The 27,379-nt window shown below is 41.1% G+C and overlaps 1 protein-coding gene across 1 annotated transcript in view; it reads left to right on the forward strand.

Moving 5' to 3' along the window:
- The first annotated feature begins 3,360 nt into the window (after positions 1-3,360).
- CNTNAP5 (contactin associated protein family member 5) overlaps positions 3,361-27,379 on the forward strand; it is a 282,395-nt gene continuing 258,376 nt past the window's right edge. The window contains exon 1 of the mRNA XM_082763797.1: positions 3,361-3,499. Coding sequence (XP_082619923.1) covers positions 3,424-3,499 — 76 coding nt within the window. The 5' untranslated portion in view covers positions 3,361-3,423. The remainder of the gene's footprint in view (positions 3,500-27,379) is intronic.

Raw genomic sequence — 27,379 nt, forward strand, 5'->3', positions numbered from 1 at the left:
GCTTGTGGCCTGAGCTGTATTAATATGGGCACCCAGCTGCCATTGGTGAGGAGGAGAACTTGATGCCCACATTAGGTTTTCTCACCCAGAACTAATGCAGTCCTTTCTGTACAGTCCCAGCTGACCTATCATCATTTACATTTCCTTTGAAATTATAAAGGTGCTCATACGATCACCATGACTGCAGATAGAACATGTGCCAGACATTAGGGTATTTCTCCCCCTTCCATCTGTACAAAATGAAGTAGTGTTCCCTTTGTTTTACAGACAGGGACTGAACATGGAGTGACTGGCAAAAGGCTATAAATGAAATGTGTCAAAGTGGCAGGAATTGAAAGGGAAAATCTCAGGGTCTTTGCTGTCAAGGTCAGCTTTGCTTTCCTCAAGGAGGAGGAACTGAGTGCCACAGCAGAGGTGAAAGTTAGAAAGGAGTCAGCACTATATGCTTAACAAGGCCTTCGTTCATTGCCAGGGATGGGCTTGCATTGCCTTCAATGGCAGCGATCACAATTATTTTGAACAAAGTCCAGATACAGTAAGACTAAATCAACAACTGAGTTTTCCCCAAACACAGGGTACACAGATATGCAGCTGAGGATGAGACACACTTTTTGTCTGTGCAGTTTTAATAGTGATTAATAAATTTACTCTAATAAAAATCTTGCTGGCAAAGAGCCCTTAAACATGACATTATTTACATAATTTCCTGCAAAGAACAGCTGCGTAGCCCTCCACTCTGGTCATAACTTCTCTGTTGTAGTGCTCCTGCACCCAAACATTCACAAATCTTAATGCACCTGCCTGGCATTTATGATACGAAGCTTATGGAAGAGGTGTGCCTCAAGGAAATGAGCACCTCATATGTGCAACGTGAAAGTTGATGGTGCGACCTGGGTCCAGATCCTTCAGTCAGATCCATACTGGTAACCACTGGGATGCATTATAGGATTGGGCTCATATTTACTGATAGCTTTTAATTAGTCTGCATAGCTCATTTCCACATCTGCTTTCCTATAAACAAACCACTAATTAGTTCAGTGAGTCAGTTAAAAGTGTACTGTTGTGCCAGATAGTTTAAAGGGACCCAGAAAATATTTGAAACACAGTCCGTTTAATTTTAATTATTTTTTTTAAAAGGAAGGCATGAAAAAAACAAATAAAAAATCTCCTTCCTCTGAATTCCTCTGCTGATTTCAGGATAAGTAGTTGTGAAGTTGTGACTGTGTCAAAGACTTGTATGTCTCCAGAGAAAATCCACTCTGGCTTTAAGCTTTCTGATATATCCTACTGCTTTGGTTTACTCAAGTGGTAGCTCTGAAAGTGCTGCTAGTACTTCTAAAGCCTGACTACTCACCTGAAAAACTCAAGTTAATAACATAATTTTCTCAATACCCAGGCCTCCTGACCTAATGCAATAAAGCAATCTTGGTTTCTGGGCCAGATTCTTGTTTATGATCTGTGCAACTTATGGAGATGAGGCGTTTGTTAACTAGGACAGGAAGGCGAGACTCTCTCTCCCCATACACCACGGGAAATGAGCAGAGCTCCCTAGTTCCTTCTAATATGGGCCTTCTCAGAGAAGATGGTGGCTGCGTCCTTGCACAAACATCTCCTGGGTGGTGAGCTGAACAACTCCTTTGGGGCCTTTGGATGGGAAAGAACCTTATGTAAATGTGTTATCCTTGGTCTGACTCCCACCCCAAGTTTCTGAAATCTGAAGTTAGCAAAGAACAGAGTATCTGTGGCAGGTCTTTGCACGGTCAAAGATAAAACTTAGGTGTGTGTGGATGTATTTAAAGCCAAAAATGAAAGACTTAGACCTCACTAGGCTTTGAGGTTCCCCCTAAGTCTTGGTTTTATGTGACTAAATCTTTATTGACTCTGACTGAAAGCTTTAGGACAAGGCAGCTATCCTTCCTATTTAACCTTGTGCCACTTGTAGCAACAGACGGTGAAATAATTAGGTCATTTTTTAAGTGCAGGCTTTTGCTTTCCAAGCCAACTACTCCTTTAGTGCTAAAAGTCTTGCTTCGGGTGTCCCTCTGACACCTGCTCTCTTTGACATAGTATCTAATCACTAAGCACGATGTATTTCCTCCATACCCCTTACTTTCATATGAGGCTTGTAGCATTCTGGCAATTTAAACCTCCACTCTCCATGGGTGAGTCAGGATGGCTTTGGTGAACTGTCCATTTCTTCTGATTATTTCTCACCATGGTAAGGGACTATGGCTGAGGACTAGCAACTTTACCCCGTGAAGACTTTAATGGTCCAAATACACTCTCAGTGCAGATTAAAGTGGAATCACTAATGCAATTTTGACCTGACTTTGATGCAGCAGCGTATTGATGTGGGGTGACACCACAGCAAGGCAACAAGGTTAGATCTCTGCAGTGATTAAAGCGGAGTTCCTGAGAGGATGTTTACATCCTGTGTTTGCAAGCGTGCAGGGAGGCAACTGGAAACAGCATAGGATGCCTGCTCTGGGTGTGCTCCAGCTGCCTCTACACAGACCGCAAGGGAAAACGAGATGTTTTCTAACTCTTCGTGCCTTTACCCTCTAACCCGTTGTCCCTCTGGAACATAATCACAGTCTTCTCAGCTGCTGCGTATTCAGTAGTCAGACAGTCAATCAATCAATCAGTCTATCAATCAACATTAAAGCCGGTTTTGCCAGGTGTCACCCTCCCCAGCTGGGAGGGCAGCTGCGCCTTTGGGATGTGGGTCTGGCCCCGGCCCCGGCCCCGGCCCCCGCCCTGGGGGTACCCAAAGGGAGCCCCCCCTGCCAGGGGAGTGCATCGCGTGTTCACCCCGTGCCCTGGGGTGAGGCTGTGCCGGCACTGCGTACCGCGAGATGCTCGTAGGCGCTATATGTATGGATATATTACATATTTATAAGCAAAGGAACAACTGAGATGAGGGCGCTTTAAAATGTTCCAGCCACCGCGGTACCCGGGGAGAGAGAGATTTTTTTTTATTACTATTTTTTTTCCTCCCTTCTAGGCATCTGATTTACTCCGTGATTCTGATGCTTATCAACAAAGCGTGAAGATTGCAATAAGGATCCTCCCTGGAAGGCGAGGAGGAGTGACTTCAGGGGGCTGGGAGGAGGTGGAGTGCAGCGCGGCTGTCGCCTATAAGGAGGTGCCCAGCGCCCGGCTGCTGCTTCCAGCCGCAGCTCGCAAGGTGAATTTCCGCGGTGCGGGCTCTGCCGCCGGCATTTGGAGCATCTCCTCCTCCGGGGGCCGCGGAGGAAGGTCCCTCGGCTCCCCCCGCTCCGGCTGCCCCTTTACCCGGAGTGCCTGGATGCCCGATGGAGTAGATGAGAGGAAGAAGAGGGAGCGCACAGAGGCTGAGGGGCGCTCGGAAACCGGGTCCGGTGTAGACGAGCGGGTGGCTGACTTTCCCCTGCGGGGCTGACCATGGATTCCCCAGCCCTCGGGGGTTTCACGCTGCTGCTCGTCAGTTTTTGGCACCTGGGATTAACCGCAACCAACTGTGAGTAGCGGGAGCGCAGGAGTTGCCTGGTGTCGGGGTAAATGGGGGAGGAGGGGGGGGAGGCGGGAAAGGATGAAAGGGGGGAAAAACTCCCTGCAAACCGAGGGTATTGCAACGCGACCTCTAAGAAAGTTAGCCCAGCTCCGCTTTGCTAATCGAGCTGAGAAACGCAAAGTTGCGGCCAGATGGAGGGGTTGCTCGCCACCGTCCTGCCGCTGTGGACGTGGATACGAACGCGAGCCGCTAGAACCTGCAGCGAGCCTCTCGCTCGCTTTCCATCCTTTCGCCGGCCGCGTTTATTTTTTATTTTTATTTTATTGCTTTCGCGGCCGGGGCTGCGCGCCTTCGCTGCAATCGCGGCGGAGCCGCTCGCCGAGCTCCGCACGGGTCGGGGCTGCCAGCACCTCGCGGAGCATCCCCGGCGTTGCCCCCTCCCCGGCTGCCGTCGGTCCCCCGCAGTGTCCCCTCTCCCTTCACCATCCCGGGGGGCTGCGACCCCCCTCCTCGCTCCCTCTCCCTTTCGGCCCCTTCCTAAGTTTCCCACGCCCCAAGGGCGGTGCCGGCGGCTCTGGCCCGCAGCAGGACCCCTTCCCTTCCTCCCCCATTTTCCTCCCCCCGGTTCGGGGCTTTGCAGCGCTGTTGCCGGCATCCCCGGGGGCGTTCCGCCGCCTGCCCCCTCCGTGAGACCGCCGGGGCGGGGGGGATGCTGCGGCGGGGGCCGGGGCGGCCGGGCCCGTCGGGGACCGCGGGGCGGGCGGGGGTGGTAGCGGGGGGGTGAGGAGGCCGCCAGAGGGCGCCGTAGCCCCACCGACGGCCCGGCCCGGCCCGGCGCAGCCCGGTGCCAGCGGACAGCGCTCCGTGCCCCTGGCTGGATGCTGCTGTCAAACCCGCGGGGGAGCCTTGCTTCAGTTCTCTTTTTTTTTTTTTTTTTTTTTTTTTTAATTTCACTCAATTAAATTATGGTTAATATGTTTTAATAATGTTCGCGGATGCTAAATGGCAGGAGATTTAAGGCAGAGGCTTGCTGTTACTGATGCAGTAATAAAGTTAATTCCTAACACTTAAAAAGAAACTCTGCGTTAATGAGTTTTACTATTTCACGGGTGACAGTTTAATTTCCCAGTGCCAATAAACATTTCCATTGAATACACACTGCTTCCTAAATATTTAGGAGTCAATCTTTTTAAAGTGTAATGATCAATGGTTTTATTATACTGTACAGATTTTACTTATTCATTGCTCAATGAATTAGCATAGAATCAGCTGTAAGTGCTTTCCCAGGAGCTGAGTGAAGGAGCCTGTGAATCTGTAATACCTACAAGTTCCCTGGAAACCTCGTTAGGTTCGGATGTGAGGATATCTGTGTGCATGGACCTCAGTAATTGCATCCAGTATGAGAATTTGTCACCTTCTTAAGTAACTCTTCTCTATGTGCTGCAGCTCAGGAAAGCTGAAACTGAGCTCACGGATGCTTGGTCCTACTGCAGATGGGGCTAAAAAATCTTATAAACTGGTTAAAATGTTGAATTATGTCTGCCTAGAAGTAGAAATATCATAAAAGTTTAGTTGAACTTAAAAATCCTTGATTTTAACGATTGCTAAACTCCTGGATACCTGGTAAACTTTCCAGAAAGAGATGTTCCCAAATCCTGTAAATGGGAACCTTCAGCATAGGCCATTCCTCAGGAGCTGAGGTCCTTTTATTTGGAAATCAAAGTGCAAATGGAAAAGTGTTCCTTCTGTGCTTTTCTTGATTTGGGTGGTTTGGCCAAAAGACTTGCATTCAGATGCTTACATTGGTGTATCTGCAATGGCTGTAACTGCCTCATTTCTGACTAGTTCTGCAAACAAGAACAGAATGGGGGATTTTTTTATATATTTTTTTTATATACTGGAAAAGGAGTATGCTTCTGGGAGGAAGAAAGCAAGCTCTTCAGTTTTCTTCCAAAAATCTGACTTGGCATTAGTGTAGGTAACTTTTTTTTTTCTTGCTCCTAAATTAGGAAATTCTTAAAAATAATAAGAGAAAACCCTGAACAAGTCAAAACCTTTCTTGCCACTGAGATATCTGATTCCAATTTCCTCTTTGGTGTAGTTTTTAATTAAAAAAAGAATTACTAAAGAAATTGATTTGAAACACAGCTACAGGCTAGGGGTCAGTAGACATCATTAGAAAGATCAGAATTTCCAAATGCTAATAAAACCTGAGGAATTCCTCCTACTTGGCTTTTTGCAATAATTTATTACATTAGGATACTAGAGTGGCAATAGGATTTCTCCCCAGGATACTAATTACTAGAAAATGACTAAATAGACACATACATCATATTGGAATGGGTTGCATATGATATCTGGCGGAACTGAAACTTCTGCATTCATCAGGTAGACAAGGAGACACAAAGCCTTGCCTGCTGTAAAACAAATTATGTGCCCTTTAGCAGCATACTCTGTGATCTGGAAGCATTAGTAGCTTTGGTAAGTCTAGATGAACATGTTTTTGTTTGTTTTGATTTCTTTTTCTTTTTTTTAAGTTCGAGTGAGGTGTAAATAGTGAAAATATGAAATGAGAAATAAAACTACATTTACCCCAACGACCCTGAAATAGCAATGCAGGACTAGTCTACACCTGCAATAAAGAAAGGACTCCTGGCTAGTGGTCCTCAGTTTGGTGTTATGTGTCTTTGAATTTTCTTCTGTTATTATTTTACATGTTCTGCTTCCTTTTATTTATATTTTTCTTGACTGACCTTTCTACATGGCAAGAAAGACAAGGCAGATTAAGTCACCTTCTGGAGAAGTGACACCTAGCTCCCATTGCAAAAGTTATTCTCGGTAACAATGCCATATTTCCATTCTTGAGCACAGCCTCCTCTTCCTCCCACAGAATCACTAGCATTTGTTATCTGATCTTGAGGCTTTCAAACCTTTCAATTAAACCCAGTCATGACTGTCAGTCAAACCTGCAGAAATTCAGTGTGGTAGAATTAGATCTATTTAATTTCTTTTTGAGATATAAGGTCCAACATATGGTCCACTACTCTGCAGTAGATTTAGATTTGGCTTTCCAGGAGACTGTCTGCAATAACTCTATTCAGATAAATGTAGGTTGTGCATGTGTGAGTATATCTATTAATTGCAAAACAGGGAAAAAATGTTTTAAAGATTTTTTTTCTTGGTGGCAGAGTTTTAACTGTTTTTAGTCTTCCCTTATGGTGGTCTTAATTGACAGTAATTGTGCAGGAGTCAGACAAGTGTACGTGAAAACTTTCAGGGGAAACTCTGATTCTAAGTACTTGAGGCCATCAAGACCAGTAGGTGCATTTGGGGACATGTAAGAGACCTAGTAGGTCAGCATTGATAAAGGCAAGAGGTCTGTTAAACAATAACCTTTATATCCATGTGGTCAGAAATGCTAAGTTTTGAAGAGATCTGGTGAAATAAGTAGGCTATTGATCTTCAGATTGCAGTCTGAGGCTTATTCGCTTGCAGGCTGAGCAAACAGGATCAGATACACATCTCTAATTCTTACTCCTCTGGCTTCAGTACTTAAATATTCCCTACAAGAGACTAGTATGTGGACATACTTCTTCCTTTTAGTTATGTTATTTAGGGAGAATAGCATATCCAAACATTAGCTTTGTCATGCCTTCTGATGCAACAATGAAATAAATGATAGGAGATAATGAGATTTCCTGAGAGAGAGGCTGTGAATGAGACTCCTGCCACAGCAAAGTCCAGGGGACACACTGCTGATGAGTGCCTCTCTTGCACATCTGTCATCATCTATCATATAATCAGTTTGACTTAACTAGCACTCCTTGGCTTTGAATCAGTCTTAAAGATGGTCTTTCCATGGACTGCAATGGTCTTTGGATTCTGCATTCACTAGGCAGATGGCATTGCCAGCCCACCACAGGAATCTATCTGGGGTTATTACCATCTCAGTACCAAATACATTGTCTGCTTGGATGTTTTTTCCTTTTTTTTTTTTTTTTTTTTTTTACTCTTAATGTCATGTAAATGAAGCAGTTTTTTTTTTTTTGTATAAATTAACAGCAAGAACAAATTGTTTTCAAATGTGCTTAGTACATTTGTACAAAGTATAGACTTCAAGTGGAAAATATGGTGATGCTTCACATGCGTGAAGCTCTCTCAGCATACATACAAGCTTCTGCCAGCTACCCACTGAATGTAGGGCCAATGAATGTTTTTTTTTATCACTGTAATTATTCTTTTGCCAATGGTAAACTGAGTCAGTGTATCATAAGTAAGCATGGAGATAAACATATAATCAATGTGAGAATCAATGTAACTAAAATAAGTCCTTTGGGGTCAATTGGATTGGTCCTTTATGGTGTGATCATGTCCCGTTATCTGCTGTTGGATCATATTCATATCTGCCTAGCTATATATAATCATTTCTAAATCCACAGATTATTCCTGACTTCCTCTTCCCCTCTCTCCCCTATCTCTGCTGCTATTTGAAGCAAATGGAGTCTGGATGGCTGAATACTGAAGTGAATAAGTTTATGAATGCAGTAGGAGTGTGGGATGGGTTTTATTTATTTTTAGCCCCCAAAATGCATTTTTGGGTAGATGTGACAGATTTCAGCTTGCTTGGCAAATTACATTCTTGTCCCCCAGCACCCTGCTCAGGAAAAGATGAGAATGGGTGAAACACAGACCTGCATCTGCACCCCCCAGGGTCACACGCAACAGAGGCTCTGCTCTCTAAATGTGTTGGCTTTTCCTTAGCTTACCAGCCTCTTGTGTCCTACCTACCAAGCATCTGAGGGAGTGAGCTGTCTGTGCTGCACACCGGGTAACCTGGCATGCTTTTGTAAAACAAAGGATTTCTGCCAGACTTTGCCACTGCTAGAACTCGGGCAAGTTATTCTGGCCCTGTGGCGTTCACACTTTTTTTTTTTAAGACTACCGGTGTCTTACTGATATGAGGGCCACGTGCATCATGCCTGTGGGTTGGGGTCCTCACTGGACGCATCTCTTCTGGGTATACACAGAAAGGAAAGGTGTAAAAGAGAAAGGAAGAGGTAGATTTGCATGGGCACTTTCTTTCTGCTGTCAGTAAAATGTCTTTAAGAGATATGGAGTGCTTTGTTCTCTGTTAACTAAACTCCTAACTCAAACCAAGGGAAGAGAATTGTGTAATCCTGATGTAATAAAGCTTTAAAATTACAGGCAGTTCTTGAAGGCTTTGAATGCATCACTTGGTAAAGCAGAAAGCATTAATAGGCCTATTAGTAGACCTATTAGAAAGTCTTTATAGCATCAGGGGAAAAAAAAAAAATTTTTTTTTGTATGTGTTCCTGGGCTGATATAATTGATAACTAATTTCCTTGTATTAATTTTGTCTATGAATTTTCTAACTGTCTTGTGCAGTGCAGATTCTTGTGGGCTGATAATGCCATGTGTTCTCTAGATCAGCACAACTGATGATGTTTTAAATGATGAAAACAATGCAGTATAGAATTGGGGGGGGGAGGGACTGCCAAAACATTGGTTTATTTTTTTTAATTACCCACTCTAAGCAGTTTAAAAAAAAAAAAAAAAAAAGGTTGTTCATCGTGTAGTGATATAAATCCCCTTCTGTATAGATATGCTCCAAAAGAAAGGAAAATAACTTAGTAAAAGAGAAAGCATGAATCCATTTGTAAATGTCAGAAGGATCATGCCTGATCTGTATACCAGGAGAGGAAAAAATGTTGTTCTGGCAGAGGTTTTACATCTGCATAATACTAGCTCGTCCTCTATGTTACTACAAACATATGCTGAAACTCGGATAACTCGATCCATTTCCTACAGAATTTTGTGCTTAGAGTTTATTGGAACAGGAACTGAATAAAACAGTGGAAGTTTGTGTGAAGCTACCTTGCTATTGAAAGTACTAACCAGGTATTAGAGTACTGGTTCGTTCAATTATTGTTGCATGTTGTAACCTGTGAATTCAAACGCCACAGAACTGATTTCTTGAATGTATGGCTGTAGTATTTCACCTGAGAATAAGATACAGAGCTTGAAGAGACAGCATTCTTGTAGGTAATGGTACCTTTTATTTTATGCAGTGTTTCTCTAACATAATGATGACCTCGCTAGTGTTCAGTCTTTCAGTCTCCGTTGCAGCACCAGGGGCACGAACCTGCATGGGCACTGAATAATCAAAGATGTCAGAATTGTGCTTCAGACAGTGCAAGGGAATACTATGCGTTCATGGACATCTGTAAGGAAAATATATTTTTTTCCATAACAGAAGTTATCTGTGGAAATAATTTTGGAATAGAGATGCTTGTTCCACCCTTTTTTGGGGACTATCCATTTGGAAACTGTTACCTGGATGGAGAGGGCTTTAGTTTTAGGAAGAGATGTCAGTAAGTGATTTGCATGGCAAAAGTGATGCCAGCACCTTAGCCTGTGTTAGCCTTTGTCCTAGGCAGGTGCTAAATCAGAGAGGAGTCAGGCTTGGATTGAGAGCACAGTGCAGTAGCATTGGGGGTTGGTGGAAGCATCTAGGGATCCAGAGTGTAAATGGGTTTGCCTTTTGTTCCCATTTATTTGAAACTGGCTTTGAGTAACAGAAGCTCTATGACTTCTGTTTCGTCATGAATGATGATTACCTAAGTAAATACGCTTACAGGATCATTCATCAGCATCACTGTAATTCAGGATCTGGGTTTCAGCTCGGGGGTTGTGTTGGTGTGCTTGTATTGAGCCAGGGAAGCCCAGGCTCCTGACCACACAGACTGGCTTCCCAATGAGTTGGATGTAGGTGCTGGAGGTTTTCTGGGAAGAGTTCCCGTGGTTTCCTCTTGTCATAGTTAACATCAGATGCATCATACCAGTGGTTAGTTTATAATGTGCCAGCAGTATTTCTGCGCTGGACAATGCAACTCCAAAGCTGAGGTTAAGGGGTATTCTTATGAGCATCACTAATACATGGATTCTTAATTATAAGGAAAAGCTAACTTTGTAATTGTTCATTTAGTGTCATTCTCAACACTAAAAAGGGTTTTGGTGGCTTGTGTTAATGCACTCTTTTCCAGACCATTAACTGCCTGGGATCCATGTGATCCTTATGGGAACAGAGAGCATCAAACTGCAGTGGGACAGACTGGACTCCTTTCAGTCTAGTGTCTAGAAGATGCTCAGTAACACCCACAGCAGTGGACATTGAATAGAGTAACTATGGTATCATTCTGGGGAACACTTCCCTTTTGACATTGTTGAGTCTAGCACAAAGTCCCATAGCATGAAGCAGAATTGTACACAATGCTAACCATCGTGGCGCAGTAGGAATTGGACTGGGAAGGAAGTAAATGTACTTCATTCTGTTTTATTGTGTGTATTGAGAAGGACTGAGTGTTGGGCTTGGGAATTCTGGGGCATAATTTTTTTTTTCTAGAAGTATTCAGTGCACTGTGTTGCCAATATAGTAGTAAATAATAATTTTCAAATGGGCAAAATCCTTCCTTTGCTCCCAGCTGGGCGATAAGGAGTAGATAGACGTACTGCTTGGATAAGAACTGGCAAGTTCTATTTTATTCTGTAAATGGTGAGGCATTGTTCCTCGATGACAGTGGTTCTTCACTGACAGCTCATCAGCAGTCCAGGAACAGAGACAAATGCCTTGTGATCTCTGTCACCAGTGACATAGCTGTAGTCATTCCCATGTTAGTTCAATGATGGCTCTATATGTTTGGACATAAATTGCCCCCACTTCTGATATGGATGCTGCAAGCCATTGCTATCTGTCCTCTTTCTAGGTTAAAACAAACAAACAAAACAAAACAAAAAAAAAAAACCTGAAAGTTAATAAAGCTATTTTCTTCCTCCTCTCCATGCAAACTTGTCATTAGAGTGGCAGGGCAAAATGGCATTTTGTTACTGGAAATTATCTGGTGTGTCCATAAAATTATGCATACAGAAAGTAGCAGGAGATGGAGACTGTTTGTAGGGAGAGAGGGGAGGTCCAAGGGATCTTCTCCCAATTTGCCCATTACTACTGGCAGCTTCCTAATGCACTCAAGGAGGAGGTCTGAATTAATGGTCCAAGTGAGCCATCAGTGAATGGTTAAGAGTAACACATGCATTCAGCAATCAGGATTGATTTATAAATAGGACAAAAGGGACTAAATATGCTATGAAAATGAGTGTTGAAGATTCCCCACACCAATGAATAATTTATCCTCTTCTAGTATCCATGAAAACAAAAATTGTGCACATAAGAACCCATTAGAAAAGTTAATCCCTCAAATGGCTGAACACAGACAAAAACAGCTTTTGTTTTAAAAGGTAGATTTACTCAAATCTTCTCTAATTTGATTTGCCAGTGGGGCATAATTTAAGTCAAACAAGTTAGCAGTATGACTTGCTATATGAAGATATAAATATTTAATAGGTGATGAGAAATGTCTGCCCCAGAGGATAACAAGCTAAGGAGCACTCATTCTCCACACTCCTAAAGGCAAAGGGTATGCTAAAACCAAAAGAAATAGCAAGCAAAATGGAGAGGTAGCTTTTCTTCACAGGACGTGGTCCTCTGAAACTGGCCTTAAGGGCACCTGTAGTGCCTTTGCTGTTCTACATAATCCCAGAAAAACTCTCTCTCCAAGTAATGATAGTGTTCTTTTAGTGCCTGTAAATGTCATAGTCTTCCTACGGTCTCTGTATGTCTGCAGATGTTCACAGTGAACCTATCCTAGCCAGAGCACCTGCTCTGGGGCATGTAGGATGCTGTATCTTCAACAATTCCTTGGGATGAGTGTTTGTATCAACACTAAACAGAGGATCATAGAGAGGGTAGAAGAGACACTACACAGTGCCCTTGGATTTCTTCCTGTCTGCCCTGAAAAATTCAGGAGGGTCAGTTTGTGTGGTTTTGTTTACTGTAAATTTTGTATCAAAATAGTTTGCTTTTTAATTTTAGACGAAAACCTCCTTCAGCAACTCCTAGCAAAATTAAACAGCTATGGCATTTTTCACAGACTGTTTGTTTGGAAAAGAAAATGAAAATTTGATGAATTTCAATCAGAAGTAGCTTGCAGCATTCAAATATTTATAGATTATCAAATTCCCTTTTCTCATCTCTGTTTCTTAAGTGCAGAGCTCATCTTATATGTAATATTAATTCTCATTATTTGTGGACAGTTATTCACTGGTTTCTTTCACAGACTTAGTTCATCTAGGACCTGGTGTAAATGAAAAGGAATGACTCTTGAATTTCAGATCTACTTTTCTTTAGAAGCCAGTTCCTCCAGTGTGTAAATCCTTGTTATTGTTCTCCTGTGAAGTTTATTTTTCTTAAAACCTGTCTGGCAATGTATGCAATACTAGATGTGTTTGCACCTGTCAGTTGAAAGAACTATTAATTTTCCTGGTGACTGCTGCTCTTCTTGAAAGTGTATTCTTCTGAAAGTGTATTGGCCTGCTCTTTTGTCAGATTCCATGCCAGCCTTGTATTCAACTTACTGACAATATAATAAGTTAGTTGCATGCAATTTTGTATTCTTCTCTCTATATATTTAGTAAAATAATAGATGATGAAATACTCAACAGGAGGACCCAGGAAACAGAACAACATTTACTAAAATAATATATATATAAAATGCATTGTGCCCAGAGGTAGGATGAGAGGCAACGGGCACAAACTGAATCACAGGAAGTTCCAGCTGAATATGAAAGGGCACTTCTGTACTGTGATGGTGGCAGAGCACTGGAACAAGTTCCTTCTCTGGTGATATTCAAAACCCGCCTGGATGCCACCCTTCGCAATGTGCTCTAGGTAATCCTGTTTGGCAGGGGGTTTGGACTAGATGATCTGTCAGAGGTCCCTTCCAACCTTGGCCATTCTGTAATAAATATAATGTATATTTCATTGCATAATTTAAATATAAAATATATATTTTTTAAAAAATCTATATATTTTGCAAACTTTTTCTGTTTCATGGGTCCTTTTGTTTTGCTGAGTTGAACACTAGTTGCCATAGTACATGGGGTTACATTGTATAATCATTTCTGTAAAAGCATTGCAGAAAGCACTTTCAATGTCTGAAACGCTGATAGTCTAAGGGTATTCTTGGTTCTCTTTCTTCCAGGCAGTTATAGTTATGAGCTTCCAGGCTCATGTTGCCGGTGCTGCTGTTTATTCCATGACAGTTTATTCCAACCTGGAAACCATATAGCTAGCTTTTTGTTAGGAACATTAGGTACACGATGTTGCTCATGACAGTGCACAAATGTCTGCATAGATACTATTTTTTAAAAATCCCACATTTTTTTTCCTATCTTTATCTTCTTGCTCTGAAGAAATGCATCACGTTGGTCACTTCAATTGAGGCTCTACTGGCCTCAGATCCTGAGCATGGGCAAAGCCTTTACAGTACAGGGAGCTTTTGAGGCATTTCTCTTGCTTTCTTGGCTCAGTTTCTTGGTAGAGAGCTACTGTATGGTCTCTGTTCTAAGAAAGTCATCAAGGAATTTGTTTGGCTTTGTCATTCAGCAGAAGCACATAGGCTGGAACCAGGGAGGAACAGATGAGCTGAATCAAGCTGAAAACTAGTACTGTCAGCTACATTCCCAAGTTCCAAATGTCCCTGAAATGACTGTTACATAAGACATTTTACCTATAATATTTGTTTGCAAATTATAAACTCTTGTCTTCTTGAAGCCTGCATCTGGTAGCTGGTACTGTTCCCTGGGGCCTCCTTCACAGAGGCTGTGCATCACTCAAAGTAATCTTATTTACTGCACCATTATGAGTTTGGATTACAATCTCCTTTACACACCCACATTCATCAGTGGCTGTTTGCAAAAGCCCAAACTGTTTTTCAGACAACTGATGGAGATGTGTTTTTCATCTGTACTTTTGCTCAGGAGCTGCAGTTGGCTTTTTTGGGCAACGTCAACAAATATGAAAGAGGTTCCCTACTTTCCTGAGACCTCAGCAGAACACACAGGGGAAAAAAAAAATCTGCTTGCTACATCATAAATCATTTTCCACTTTAGCTTATAGAAGGAGGTATCAACCTCTGTGACTCATCCCATTTCATGACAAACACATGCTATTTCACTTGCTCTGACAGGCTTGATCCAAACCCCACCAATTCTGTCATTGGGTCTGGACTTCAATGACTTCTGAGAATCAAATAAGGAAGTCCTGATTTGATGGTCTCCCTCTGATTACAAGCGGACAGTGAGTCAGAGCTATATCAGAACAGATTTTTCTCCTACCCTATCTAATCTCCCTTGCCCCACACCCAAAGCCTTAGTAGTGTGTGATTTACGGTGCCTGTTTTTTTGCAACTTCATCTAATTAGCACAGGCACTGAGGTCAGTGTTCTAACACCTGACAGACTTTACAAGGCAATGCCACAATTACAAGTGCAATTATCGCTTTTTCTACTGCACTAAAAAATGTAGCATATGAAAATTAGCACAAAAATCCTAAATGTTAGAATGAAAGGGTGGGTGTTAGAGAGGTACCATCTTTGAATTTGAAAAGCCAGGATTTGATGCTTTTTTTTTTTTTTTTTTTTTTTTGAAAGTTTCCCTGGATATCATTACGTGATGTGTTTAATTGCTTTGAGCTTGAGTTTACCTGGTTTATCTCATTAGAGCTAAATGTGTATCTCTTAGTGTATAATAGACTGCACCTACCAGCTGTTAGAGAAAGAGACCCTTCTGCTAGGCAATGACATAATATAAACAATAACACTCTTAGTGCATTTCTTTTAAAATTACTTACAGTGCCTACAAATAATCACATCTCTAAACCATTGTAATCTGTACTTGCTCTCCCTGGTGACCTCCCTAGAGGTCTCTATGCAGCAACTTTTAGGATCTCCATGTAAACCTACAGTTGCACAGTGTGAGAGCTGTGTGGTTGGCTGTGAGCCAGGGAAATAATTTTTTTTTTTCTTTGAGCACTGTGCCCTTCCAGTCACTTCTATGTGGCATATGCTACCTCACTGCATAGTCCTAAACTATGATTATTTGGTGGAAATGGTGCGTTCATGTGAAGTTAAAGAATAATAACTAGATAAATATGACTATAAAGTGCTGTCCAGAGGTAGCCAAAAGAAATGCACAAGAAAAAAGGCTATTCCCTTTTATTTCTTACATTAAGAGAAACTATAATCTTAGCTTAGACAGAATTTAGAACAAATCTATAAAGTCATGTTCAAGCTAAGCTTTGTAAATTCCAAGACAGGCACTTAATTTGGTGTTCAGGCAGGGAGAAAAACAGTTCGCAGCTGGAAATGCCTGTTCTTCTTGTCCACAAGGTGTAATGAGACGACTAATTGATTTAGACTCCTTCAGGATAGAAATAAATTTTCTGTGTTTTTGGAAATGTGAAGCACGAGGTCTTCATCTTCGTGGGAGGATTTCTTGATGTCTGTGTTAATAAAAGTGGAGTCTCCTTTCTAAAGACTGCAGAAGATGATGACATCTGTTTCTTCTGAGTATTTCTAAGTATGTTGCTGTCTGGTGTTGTCTTTGACATAGCTAGTTTGGTGAGAACAGCCAGAGACAAGTGCACTAACCTGCAAACCCTAGTATTTTTAAAGGACTAGTATTTTTAAAGACAAATGCAACAATATCATTATCTTACTCAGTGATAGTTTTGTTAGAAAGATTAAAAATTGTTTCCTGTAATATTCTTACATAGACTGGCAAATAAGTCTTATCCTTTTACTTAGTGTAAGTATTATGAATAAACAGCACATAACACACAGCCTCACTTCGTTCTCTGAAATGACCAAGAAGATCAAAGCAAAGAGAAACAGTCATCAGCTATGCAAATGAACAAGGCTTAGAGCAAATCTGCCTGTTAAGTCAGTAATTTGATGGGTTGTTTTTTTGATTAAGCTTCCCTGGGGGCAGGGAAAGATTTAATTAAAAAGAGATTCAAGGGGAATTCAGAATAATAAGTCATGTCTATTTTATCTCTGCCAGCGCCTTGGAAAGTTGGTGGCTGCTGATGGAACAGGTTGAGGTGCAAAGAAGAAAGGGCAAATAGGACCACCTCCTTCATGAGTTTGGACCCTCCCATTTTCACTACCTACAGCTTTCAGTCTTCACCTCCTGATAGCAACAGTTGACAAAAGCTGTTCTTTCCTGATACTCTTCCCCGACTTTGTACTTCATTTATTTTCATGGCTAGAGCAATTTCAGTAACACCAACTTGTTGAAGACCTCAGATTTGCCAGTCTGCAACATCAAGCTACTTAAGCATTCAGGTATCATTTCAGCCAGATTAAAAGCTGAGTCCCTCAAATATTGAAACACTAGTAGAATCAAGTGTCTGTCACATATCTAAGGTAATAGAAAAGACTTTTCTGAATGCAGAATAGTGCTGGCATTTTACAGATCAGTAGGGTATTTGTTTCAGTTGACGTTGTCTAAAAATGGCAGAACAGTTTTCTATGAGGTTGTTGATCGGGTTTGATGAAAGAAGCAAGAAAGCCAGAGAGCACTTCTAGTGTTGTTTCTAAGGATCTTTAGGGAAATTATCTTCATTTTTCAGGTCACATTATGTTTCTATTCCTGGCACTCTGTTTATTTAACATTTAAAGATCTGCCTTTGTAGCTTCAAATAGCAAATGGCTGCAGAATCTCATTAGGACTATTGAAGTTAGGTTTTACAGTATAAACATGTTTCAGTTGAGTCCAGTGAATGTAATTCTTAGTGTATCATTTAGAAATGTGATAGTGCACTCCAGCAATGGTAAACAGGATGAACTGAAATGAGTGCTTTGTATGATCACTGAAATCAAAAATGCCACTAAATAGTATCAGAACACAAAATGATTTAACTAGAAGAGCATATTTATTAATAACTTCTAATAGACTCTGAATATTAAAATGCATATAGAGCTGATGAAAATAAAATTTACTTCTTCCCCTTCTTTTAGAGGAATTTATTTTTTTCCATTATCTACGTAGTTGTTCCTCTACGTTGAAATCAAATAAATAATGTTCAGGCCTGACAATGAGATACCAAATCCTCAAAATGCCCTGCTCCTGAATTCTGCTGACTGCTCAGTTCACAATTTCCTATGGTTAATGTCATGTTTGAAATCTGTTTTTTTGAATAGGTATATCCAGATTTTTCTACAAACTTGTGTGTGAGAATTTATCTATGCATGACATATTTTAAAAGTAAGGTTACACATGTTTTACTTCGGTCCTTTGTTCAGAGCAGGATAATATTTTAGACAGTTCTTTTACAATCCTGTTTCTTTACAATTATTAAAATAAAACAAAAAATGAAGTGGTGGAATCAAACAGTTCCCTGATTAAATTCATTTCCATTTTGGTATTTTATTATTGCTTTCATTATATTCTTTTCTTTTGGGGAGTCTTTTTCTAATCTTGAGTAGCTTCAATATTCTGTTTAATAAGTCATTTATAAATTTTTTTGAGGATTAGTCATTAGGAATTTGACTCTTGCATGCAATCCATTTGGAATATTTCTCTAATTGTGACTTTCTAATATTTCTCTCTTAATCACAATCACAGAATGGCTTGGGTTGGAAGGGACCTTAAAGATCATCTAGTTCCAAACCCCCTGCCATAGGCAGGGATGCCACCCACTCGATCAGGTTTGCTAGTGCCCTATCCAGCCTGGTGTTCCAGTTGTGTGATTCATCCCACCACGTCTCTGTGATAGCAATTATATCATAGTTTTTTGTAACTGCATCATGGCTTCCAAATCCTCCTGCTTCATCCCCATGATGCATGCATTGGTGTCCCTTCCAATCCCCTTCCATGTCTTCAGCTGGGCTATGGGCTGCATTACCTTTTTAGAGGAGTCATTCCTAATTCCTATGGGATGATTCAGAGGTGTCTTCCCGTTGTTTTCTTGAGTACTGACATCCACTGGTTCTTTTGCATCTCTTACTGGTACATCCCCTTCCTCCACTGAGCCTAGTTTAAAGCCCTACTAATGAGTCCAACCAGCTTGCTGCCCAAACACTTTTGCCCCACTTTGTCAGGTGTGCCCCATCTGGTGTCAGCATTCCTGGTCTCTCAGAAAAATGCCCAAGATTGTAGAACCAAAACTCTGATCATGGCACCACCTACGCAGCCAATCATTCACCTGATCTGGATGTTGCCTCCTCCTTAGGCCCCAGTCTCCAGCTGGGAGGATTGAGGTGAACTCTACTTGTGCTCCCAATTGCAACGTCTTTCCAAGGGGCATAAAGTCTCTTTTGATGTTTTGTAGTTTCCTCGTTGCAACCTCACTTGTCCTTACATGAAAGAGTAGTAACAGGGGGCAGTCATGTTGTTTAACCAAGTTTAGTAACCTCTTTGTGATGTTGCAGGCCCTAGTCAGGGAGCAAACTTCTGGAGAGATATGGTCTGGGTGGCAAATGGGTGCTTCAGCGCACCTCAGAGAGGAAGCTCCAGTTACCAACACTTTTTTTTTTTTTTTGTGGCACCAGCTTTTATATGCATGGTTTGCTGGTCCTCTTTTATACTGGTGCCCTTTCCTTGGGGCTTGACCATTACCGTTGTTGTTGCTATCCTCTCCTTTTTTGAGTCTCAGAACATCGCATCTATTGCACAGGGACATTTTGGGGGCAAGGGGGAGATTCATTGTTCTACTCTGAGCAGAGACGAGGGTTCAGCTTCCCTTGTCTTGCAAGTCCATCAACTGTGCCAATTCAGGGTAGGAGGCTCCCTTACCACTCCCATGTGAGGACTCAGAGCAGGGCTGTTGCTCAGCCTGTACCAGCACTTCATACAATGCATGAATCTCTCGCTCAGATTCCTGGATGCTTCACAGCCTGTTGAGCTCCTCTTGCAAGACAGCAACTTGCTCAAAAAGCTCATCCACTTGTAGCCACAACACCCAATTCTGCCTTTGGGTCCTAGGGCACCTTCAAGATTCTGGAGTTCCCCACAACTGGGGGTCTGGGAAGCTATTTCGGTCCTCAGGGGCTCTGTCTGCTTGTAGGCATCTGCCATGGGTGTTCCTGGCCTCTCCGTCTGCGTTTTGGCCTCAGCCCGGCAGGTGCGGCGGCAGATGCCACTTTTGCTTCAGTACCAGCCTGCTCCTCGTCACTACAGGGACAGAGGGGCCGCCTCCTGCCCTCCTAGGCGCCCTGCCCGCTCCAGCTGCCGCGCCACGGCCTTGTCGCCGCCTTTGTACGAGAGGGGGGAGCGGCCGCTGCTCCCGGCTCTGCCCCAGCCCCGTCAGCCGCTCCCGCGGGGGCTGCCGGCTGCCTTGAGCGGCCTCGACGGGGGAAACCCCTCGCATGTCGCGATTCCCTGCTCCACTGCCCCACAGCCGATTGCCTCAACGAGTCAGTGATGGCTAGTAAGGCCCTGATGCTTTGCAATAGCAGGGAAAAGACGTTGTGGTTAGCTAAGGGAATCTGCTTTGATTAAACTCTCCCTGTTCCACCACACAATTCATGTGTAGGAAGTTTTCTGTGTTGTAAGGGGAAGATTCTTTGTACATATTATGCCCTATTTTAAGAATACCAAAGAAATTGTGTAGGAAAGTACAGGCTCAGTGTTTATTTCATCTTGTGTCATAGCTTCAGTTAACCTTACACCTTCTGACCAGCAAAAGCAGGGTGCTCCTAAGAGGTCTCAGAGGAAAGATCAGATCCAGAAGGACCTTCGTGCAGGACATGGGCTCTGATTCATCTCTGCCTTCCCTGCTGCCTAGTCCATTCTCTATCAGCTTTCAAGTTGTCTTCAGGCCCACTACTTCTCTTGCTGATGTTCAGCCCTCTGATTCAATGGCTAATCCTTAAATTAAATGGTGAACTGCTTTTCTGAACTGCTTTTCCTTTCATAATCTCTTTAATTCTCATCACTTTTTAGGTACAGAACATCATGCTCTGTGTCTTTCAGGCTTACCACAATGGGCTCCCTGAAATTCAGCCTGAGGCTGAATCTTGTTACTTCAAGAGTAAATAATGTTTTCAGCCCCTCCGTGTTGTGCTGAGAGATACGGTCCTGCCCCCCTAGTATCAGAGGTAGTTGATAAGATGGGAAGTGTGATTTATGTTGAAGTCTACATAAAGGAGAAAGAAGTGATCTGAGCATCTTTTGATATAACAATAATAATGAAAACCATCAGCAATACTACTGACTTCAGGAAAATCCCCTTCCAAACAAAAAGTCACCACCTCTATTTAGAAGAAGCAAAATACATAGTTTTATCTGAAACTGCAAATCAGGTTTGCTTATCTTCAGGCTAAATGAGCAGCTCTGAGTGAGGAAGCTGAGTCTGCTTTATCTGGTTCAATCTAGCACCCATCTACTATATCCATCACTTATCTGGCTCTGGAAAGTCTTTTCTTCTTAGCCATGAGGTCCAAAATCCTGTAAAACCTGATATTAAAAGTTAATTTGCCTTCAGGTGCCTTTATATTCGCTCATTGATATATACATATAAGACTGTGTGAATGTGTGTGTATATATACACATAAATAATATATAATGATACATGTACATATTTATGAAGTGTAGGTAATTACTTATGTGGCAGCTTTCAGGTGTTTGTGTTCAAAAAAAAAAAAAAAAAAAAAAAAACACGTACAAAGCTAATAGAGTACAGTGTGCTTCTGTGGAGACGGGAGAGTTTCTTTATGTCTCTTCTACTGCTTCTTTATGAAGCAGAGCCTGGGCCTTTCTGTGGGACTTGCTACATATAGTACCTCATATGAAAATAAATTCAGATGCTAGGTTTTAAATTCATGGGATTAGAATGTTGTAAAAGATTTTGCAGTTAAATCTAAGGCATGAATTAGCTATCTACGTTTTTTTTTTTCTGTCCGCAAAAAATATATGGTTTTCTTATGTGGTAACAAAGATTTTAAATTACTGCATTTAGCATGCCAGCTGGACAACGACACAATTAGGGAAAAAAGATTGCTGGTGTGACCTTGAACAAATTACCAACTTGCTTTATGCCCCAATTCCTTCTGGAACTTCCTACATGCTTTTCAGAAGTAAGGAGAATTAAGGTAGTGCTTTAATCAAATTTCTGCATGCACACCCCTTAAAATGCTGACTCAGTCAAGCCACACAAGATTTGTCAGGGGATGTTTTAACATAATATAGAAGCAATTCATGCTATTGAACTAGTATTTTCATGTTTCCTATTCCAATGACCTGAAGGAAAATCTTATTTTGCAAACTGTTTTTGTTATTTCAACTTGTATTGTTTTAGAGTGGAGTGGGAGGAGGACAGACTGACAACAAGCCAACAAGCACATGTTCAATATTAAATTTTTCACAAGATAGAATTTTCACGTGGCTTTTTGGCTTCCCTTAAAAGTAACTTGATTCCTTTATACAATGTGCAACTTTTTTTTTTTTTTTTTTAAGGAAACTTTTTTTTTCTTTTTAATGTAAAATATTTAGTAGTGTAAACATGAATATATGAATCAGATTTCTGCTAATGGAGCATGATTATAAATATGTAATTGTATAATACAATTAAGGATTATTATTAAGGAAAATGGACAGAAAAATTCAAAAATTCAAATTTTTTCCTGTCTGCATGATGAGAAAGTAGTTGCTACACTGGAACAGTGAAAATACAATATAAAACCAGCAGACTTGCATGAATATTCATAAGCACACACATGCCTACATCAACACATTGACACACTGTGCCTCAAAGAACAAGCAAGAGCCTTGAACCAACGCTTCAGAGACACTGTGCCAGAGCCCTTCCTTGTGCTATACCAGTATTGTAAATATCCTATGGCTTACTTTGCTTGTTCTTGTTGGCAAACACAGGGCTTAAGTGAAATTATCCACAACTACCCTCATGTCTCTCTCATGCTTGCTTTTCTGCCTTTATATAGTATCTTATTTTTCCATCCCTAATCTCATTGCCTTGCATTCTCTACAGGGAGCTGCACAAGACTCCTCTCTGCCAATAAGAGAAATAAATAATCTTGCATTATTTTGATTGAGTGTAGTGTCTTCTCCAGTGGTTTGTGTGCATGTGTGTCATCATGAAAAATACTACCACAGTATGAATTGGGGAATACTTCTCAATTGTTATCTGTAATGTTACTGCCATAATCTCTCCCCCTGGTTGTTTCCAGTTCTGTATCGTGTCTTGGCAGATCGACCATGCAAGGGGTGACTCAAAGTGTGATACTTAGCCAGTGATGGCTTCTTTCCTTTGCATTTCTGGCAAGGAGAAAACAGCATGGTGGTAGGATTTCCAAAACTTTTCTTCTGTTAAGTGAGCTGGCCAAACAGGAATCATAGAATATTTAAACTGTTTGCCATTTGAATTAGAGAAGTGAACTGGTATATTTTTCCCCATATGCTATTTAAGCTCTGTCTTTAGTATTTTAGCATGAAACTCGAACTAAAACTTCAATATCTCTTGAGGTCTGAGGAAAAAAAAAAAAAAAAAAAGAGAGAGAGAGATTAACAGCTAATTGATGTTAGCATAAAGTGTGCAGAGCTGTAGGTCCAGGAGATGTTACTGTGGAGATAGGTCCTAACTTCATACTCACTTCATACTCTGTGGCTGGAGCTCATTACCCACAGCATGAGGACTCCCAGAACAATATTCACCCCATTAAAGAACTGAGGAGGATGAAGGTTGCATGTAAATGTTGCTTAACAACATTTGTGAAAACAAAATGTGAATTTGTGATGACTCTGACGATAACTATTTCAGGCAGAGGTAAATGGAGATGTGAAAGAGGGGAAAGAGGTGGTTTAAAACCCACTTTTTCCCTTTCATATGGACATAGACTCCAAAAGCTATTAACAGAGGAAATATATGCAGAGAAAAAGCTGCAGAGAAATAATTATTTCTGCAATGCACAGAATCCCACTGGAGAAATGGGTTAAGCATGTCTTGACATATTTTTATATGCAAAGGTTTGATAGAATAGAATGAAAAGTTTTGTTACTGAGAAATGAGTTTGATTGTTAATAAAAAGAAGGTTTTTCATTTAGTTTTATTTTTAGTTCAAAGAGCCAAACAGTTAGGCTTCCTCTTCCCCCTCCCTTTATTTCCTTGCTTTCCCTCCCTTCACTTTTTCATTTCTTATATCTGTAATTTTCTTAAAGCTGGAGTAGTTTCAAAAAAAAAAAAAAAAAAAAAAAAAAAAAAAAGTCCCTCCACTTGGAGGGAGAGAAATAGAGAAGCAGGAAGGAAAGACTTGATTATTGTTTTTCACTTCAAAACCTGTTTCAATTTTTGAAATAAAGATGAAAATTTCAATTCAAATGGAAATGTACCATTCAAAAACTTGGGGAAAGAAGCATTTTTTTTTTTTTCTTTTCCTCCTTTATTCTTTAACATTTATTTTACATTCTCTGTAATGCATATCATGCTAGGAGTCTCTGCCACTTAGCCTGCTAATAGCCATGGACTTGAGCCCCTTTTATCAGACAGTGGATTCAGTCTTGTATCAGCAAAGTGACTGGAAATTTGTCAGCATCATTTTAGCATGCTGGTTTGATCAGGTGATGCTATAGAGTTTCCTTTTGCTTCTCTGCATTCTCTCTCATGTCTTGCAATTTGTGCTATTCATACAAATTGTTCCCAACAATGTTATTCAAAGCCAAATTTAAACATACCACTAAACTATGAGAACAGAGAATATAACAAGCTACAATGAAATCCAAGAGCTATTGGATCATGTGATCACCTCCAGCTTAGAAATACCTAATGAATGGTAAATGCAGTTCAGTTCAGCTAAATGTTGAATAATGAGCCCAGAAACAATGATGAAAGAAAGCTGATCTGATGAAGGGGTGGTAGCACAGTAAGTGAGGAGTAAATGTGGGAGTTATTAAAGGCATGTCTCCTAAAACTTCGGAGCAACAATTGAGGCTTGCTGCAAAGTAATAGCTTAGGTGAAAGAAATATGCAGCCAGAGGAACACAAACCACAGGATAGAAGATGCTTACTTGTACTTCTGTCATGGTGAACTGAGACAAATTTCATTTGTAAACTGAAAAAAATAACCTAAGTGTGCAGCACAGGTTAGCTCACGTTTTACCTCATTGATTTTATCTAAATCATTAGGGAGAAGGGGAGCTGTCAATCAGCATAATGAACAGTTACAACACTTCCCTTGGGAGGGAGAGTAGAATCATCATAAACTGGGGGCTAAGTGGGTCTCCAGGTAGCTCATAACCCTCCAATTAGTACCACTTATGTGCGCTGCTTGATATGGAACAGTGTGGGTTGTTGCTCAGTCCTCCTGCTGTTGCTCCCAGTTCAATTTGGGTACTATTCCAGTTACCCCCTTTTTCCAATTAAGTGGTGTGGGCAACACCTGTGTTTCCTATCTTTGGAGCCTGACTCTCTCCCAACAGGGATTTTCCTTTCCTGCCACCCAGAGCCTGTTAATCTCCTCCCAGCACTGACAAACAGAGGCATGCATCCAGGTAGGGAAGTGCTTCTGGATCCAAACGCTGAAGGACAGCTCTCCCTTCCAGCATATGAGAAGCCTCCAACAGGTTAGAAACTGGTCTATCACTTGTCGTACAGCAGGCTAGAAAAGCTGCGGGGAAAGGGTAATTAGCTTCCCTGCCTGATGACAAGTTAAAAAATTGTTTTGGGCAATATTCATATTATGATGGTTTAATTAATGCACTTGATTCAGTTTCATTGAAATGGTCTGGCTCCCAACATACCATATCATATTCTGTGCTCTGAATATGGATTCCATTTATCTCCCCATTTCTTATTTTCTCCTTTCTCTTCCTTTCTCCCCACACTGGGGAAAAATAAAAAACTTATGAGTCAGTGGAACATTTTGATGTTTCCATTTGGGATGAGCTGTTGTCATTTTTAAAAAAATATTTCATTGTTCAAATAGGAGCTTTTTTCCTTAGGTTCTTTCTAAACAAAATTTAATTAAAACTAGTATTTCTGTGAAAGGCTTTGATTACTAAACAGCATTTGCCAGTAGAAACATTTTCCATGGGTAAAGAAATTTTTGACTAGCTTTAGATGTTTTCATTACAGCTTTCTTCACTGAAGCATTTTCATTTTTAGACAAAGTCTTTTCAGTTGTAGTAAAAGTCAGACACCACAACTGAATGTGGTCTGCTCTGCTGAACGCTGCATAGTCGAGAGCAACTCAGCAGATGCAAAATACAAACACATCAACACTTGACATTCGTTGATGTTTTTTTCCTGTGTCTGCACAGAATACCTGCTCACAGGATCAGACCAAGTATGCTGATTCTCAGAGATTCAATCTCGAGAATACAGTGAAGGAGAATGAAGATTGGAAATTATAAACACTGGGAGTCGATGAGGCAGTCTGAATTGTATTGGAAATGGTAGCAGGGAGGGCATAGGCAAAGAAAGGAGCATATTTGGGGAGAAAATTAAAAAACAAAAACAACAACAACAACAACAAAAAAACATACCGTGAGATTCAATGTTTTCTGTGTTTCTCTTTTTTCCTACCTCTGTTTCTGTGATATGTCTCTGGGAGAATTCTTCATGTAAAAACCCATTTGCTATAACGTGTGATTAATGTTTCTTCAGCCTTTCTTTCTCTGAGAAATCTGTGCATTTCCTTTCAGTCTTTTAGAGGCTTCAAAATACCTTAAGTGAAGTAACATGCTCTTGGTAAGGGTTAAACAAACACCAGCAGAGTAGCACTCAGTTTGTTAACCCCGATGGGCTTCATAAGTACTTTCCTTAGAAGCCTTAAATTGAGAGAAAACCAGCCCTGTATTAGCGATCCTTTCCTTCCCTTTCTTTCACTGCAGTCTCTTGCTTGTCTTGTAAGTGAATGAACTGTGAGCAAGAAAACTGTCCACCTAAAATATAATTTGCTCTGCGTGGTGCTGAATGAATAATTTATTGAGCTAACTGTTTGAGTACAGCATATCTAAGCACTTGATCAGATATCCTTGACTGCGTGCACGGGTGGCAGGGAAAGCCGAATGAACTTTATACCATCAGAAAAGCTGATAGAAAAAGCTAAAAGTAGTGAAACTGTTAGACCTTCTATCTCTGTGTAGTCTCTCATGTGAGCCAGGATGCAGACAAAATGACAATACTTGGCAAAAAATTCAATCAATCTTCCAGTAACTTCATTTCAAGCCTTTTTTTTTTTGTCTCTGTTAAATATAACACTGCTCTCTGCATGTGGAATTGCAGGTAGTTATTGAACAAATTAAAAAAAAAAAAAGTGTGGAAACTTCTGACATTATTTGATGTGTTATATTTATCAGTGCAGGGACAGCATTTGTGTCAGCGATGCTGTGTATTCTAAAATGCATGGCGCATAAAAATTATTGATCCTTTCAAGAAGCCCAAATGATTTTTACCTTAGCCTCAGGCTCTATTAGCAATGTGGAAAATTGAAAAGGGCTCTCAAGAAAAAACTAGCGTGAGATTGAAACTGCAACTGAAGACCTGTCAAGTGGAGAGATACTTATGAATTATAATGAGCATGATCTAAAGATGACATTATCCTTTAGCAGCTTGGTTAAGTCTTCCCTGCTGACATGTGAATCACAAAGTCCCTTAGAACAAACAAATCCAACTGGTTTGGGGAAATGTATTTAGAAGGGGTGCACCAACTGCAGAAGGACTTAGGGTACGATGAGCAGCAGGGATAAGGCTGGAAGTGTGCCAAAGGAAAGCCCTAAATGATAAGGCTGGCACAGGGTTCCAAGGTGGCTTCAGCAGAAATTCTCTCATATGGCTGCAGAAAGATTTATTTTTTTCTCATACTTGTTTTTTATGTATGCTGGGTGTTGCCTCTAAAACATTGCGGGACATTTCACTTCAGCCATAAATTCATATCTCTTTAGACATTTAACTCTCATTCATATATTTGATGGAGGAGGGACCATTTCAGACATTGTCTGGCTTTGGCTGTGTAT

Source organism: Aythya marila (genome assembly GCF_965140915.1).
Source record: "Aythya marila genome assembly, chromosome: 6".
NCBI lineage: Eukaryota > Metazoa > Chordata > Aves > Anseriformes > Anatidae > Aythya > Aythya marila.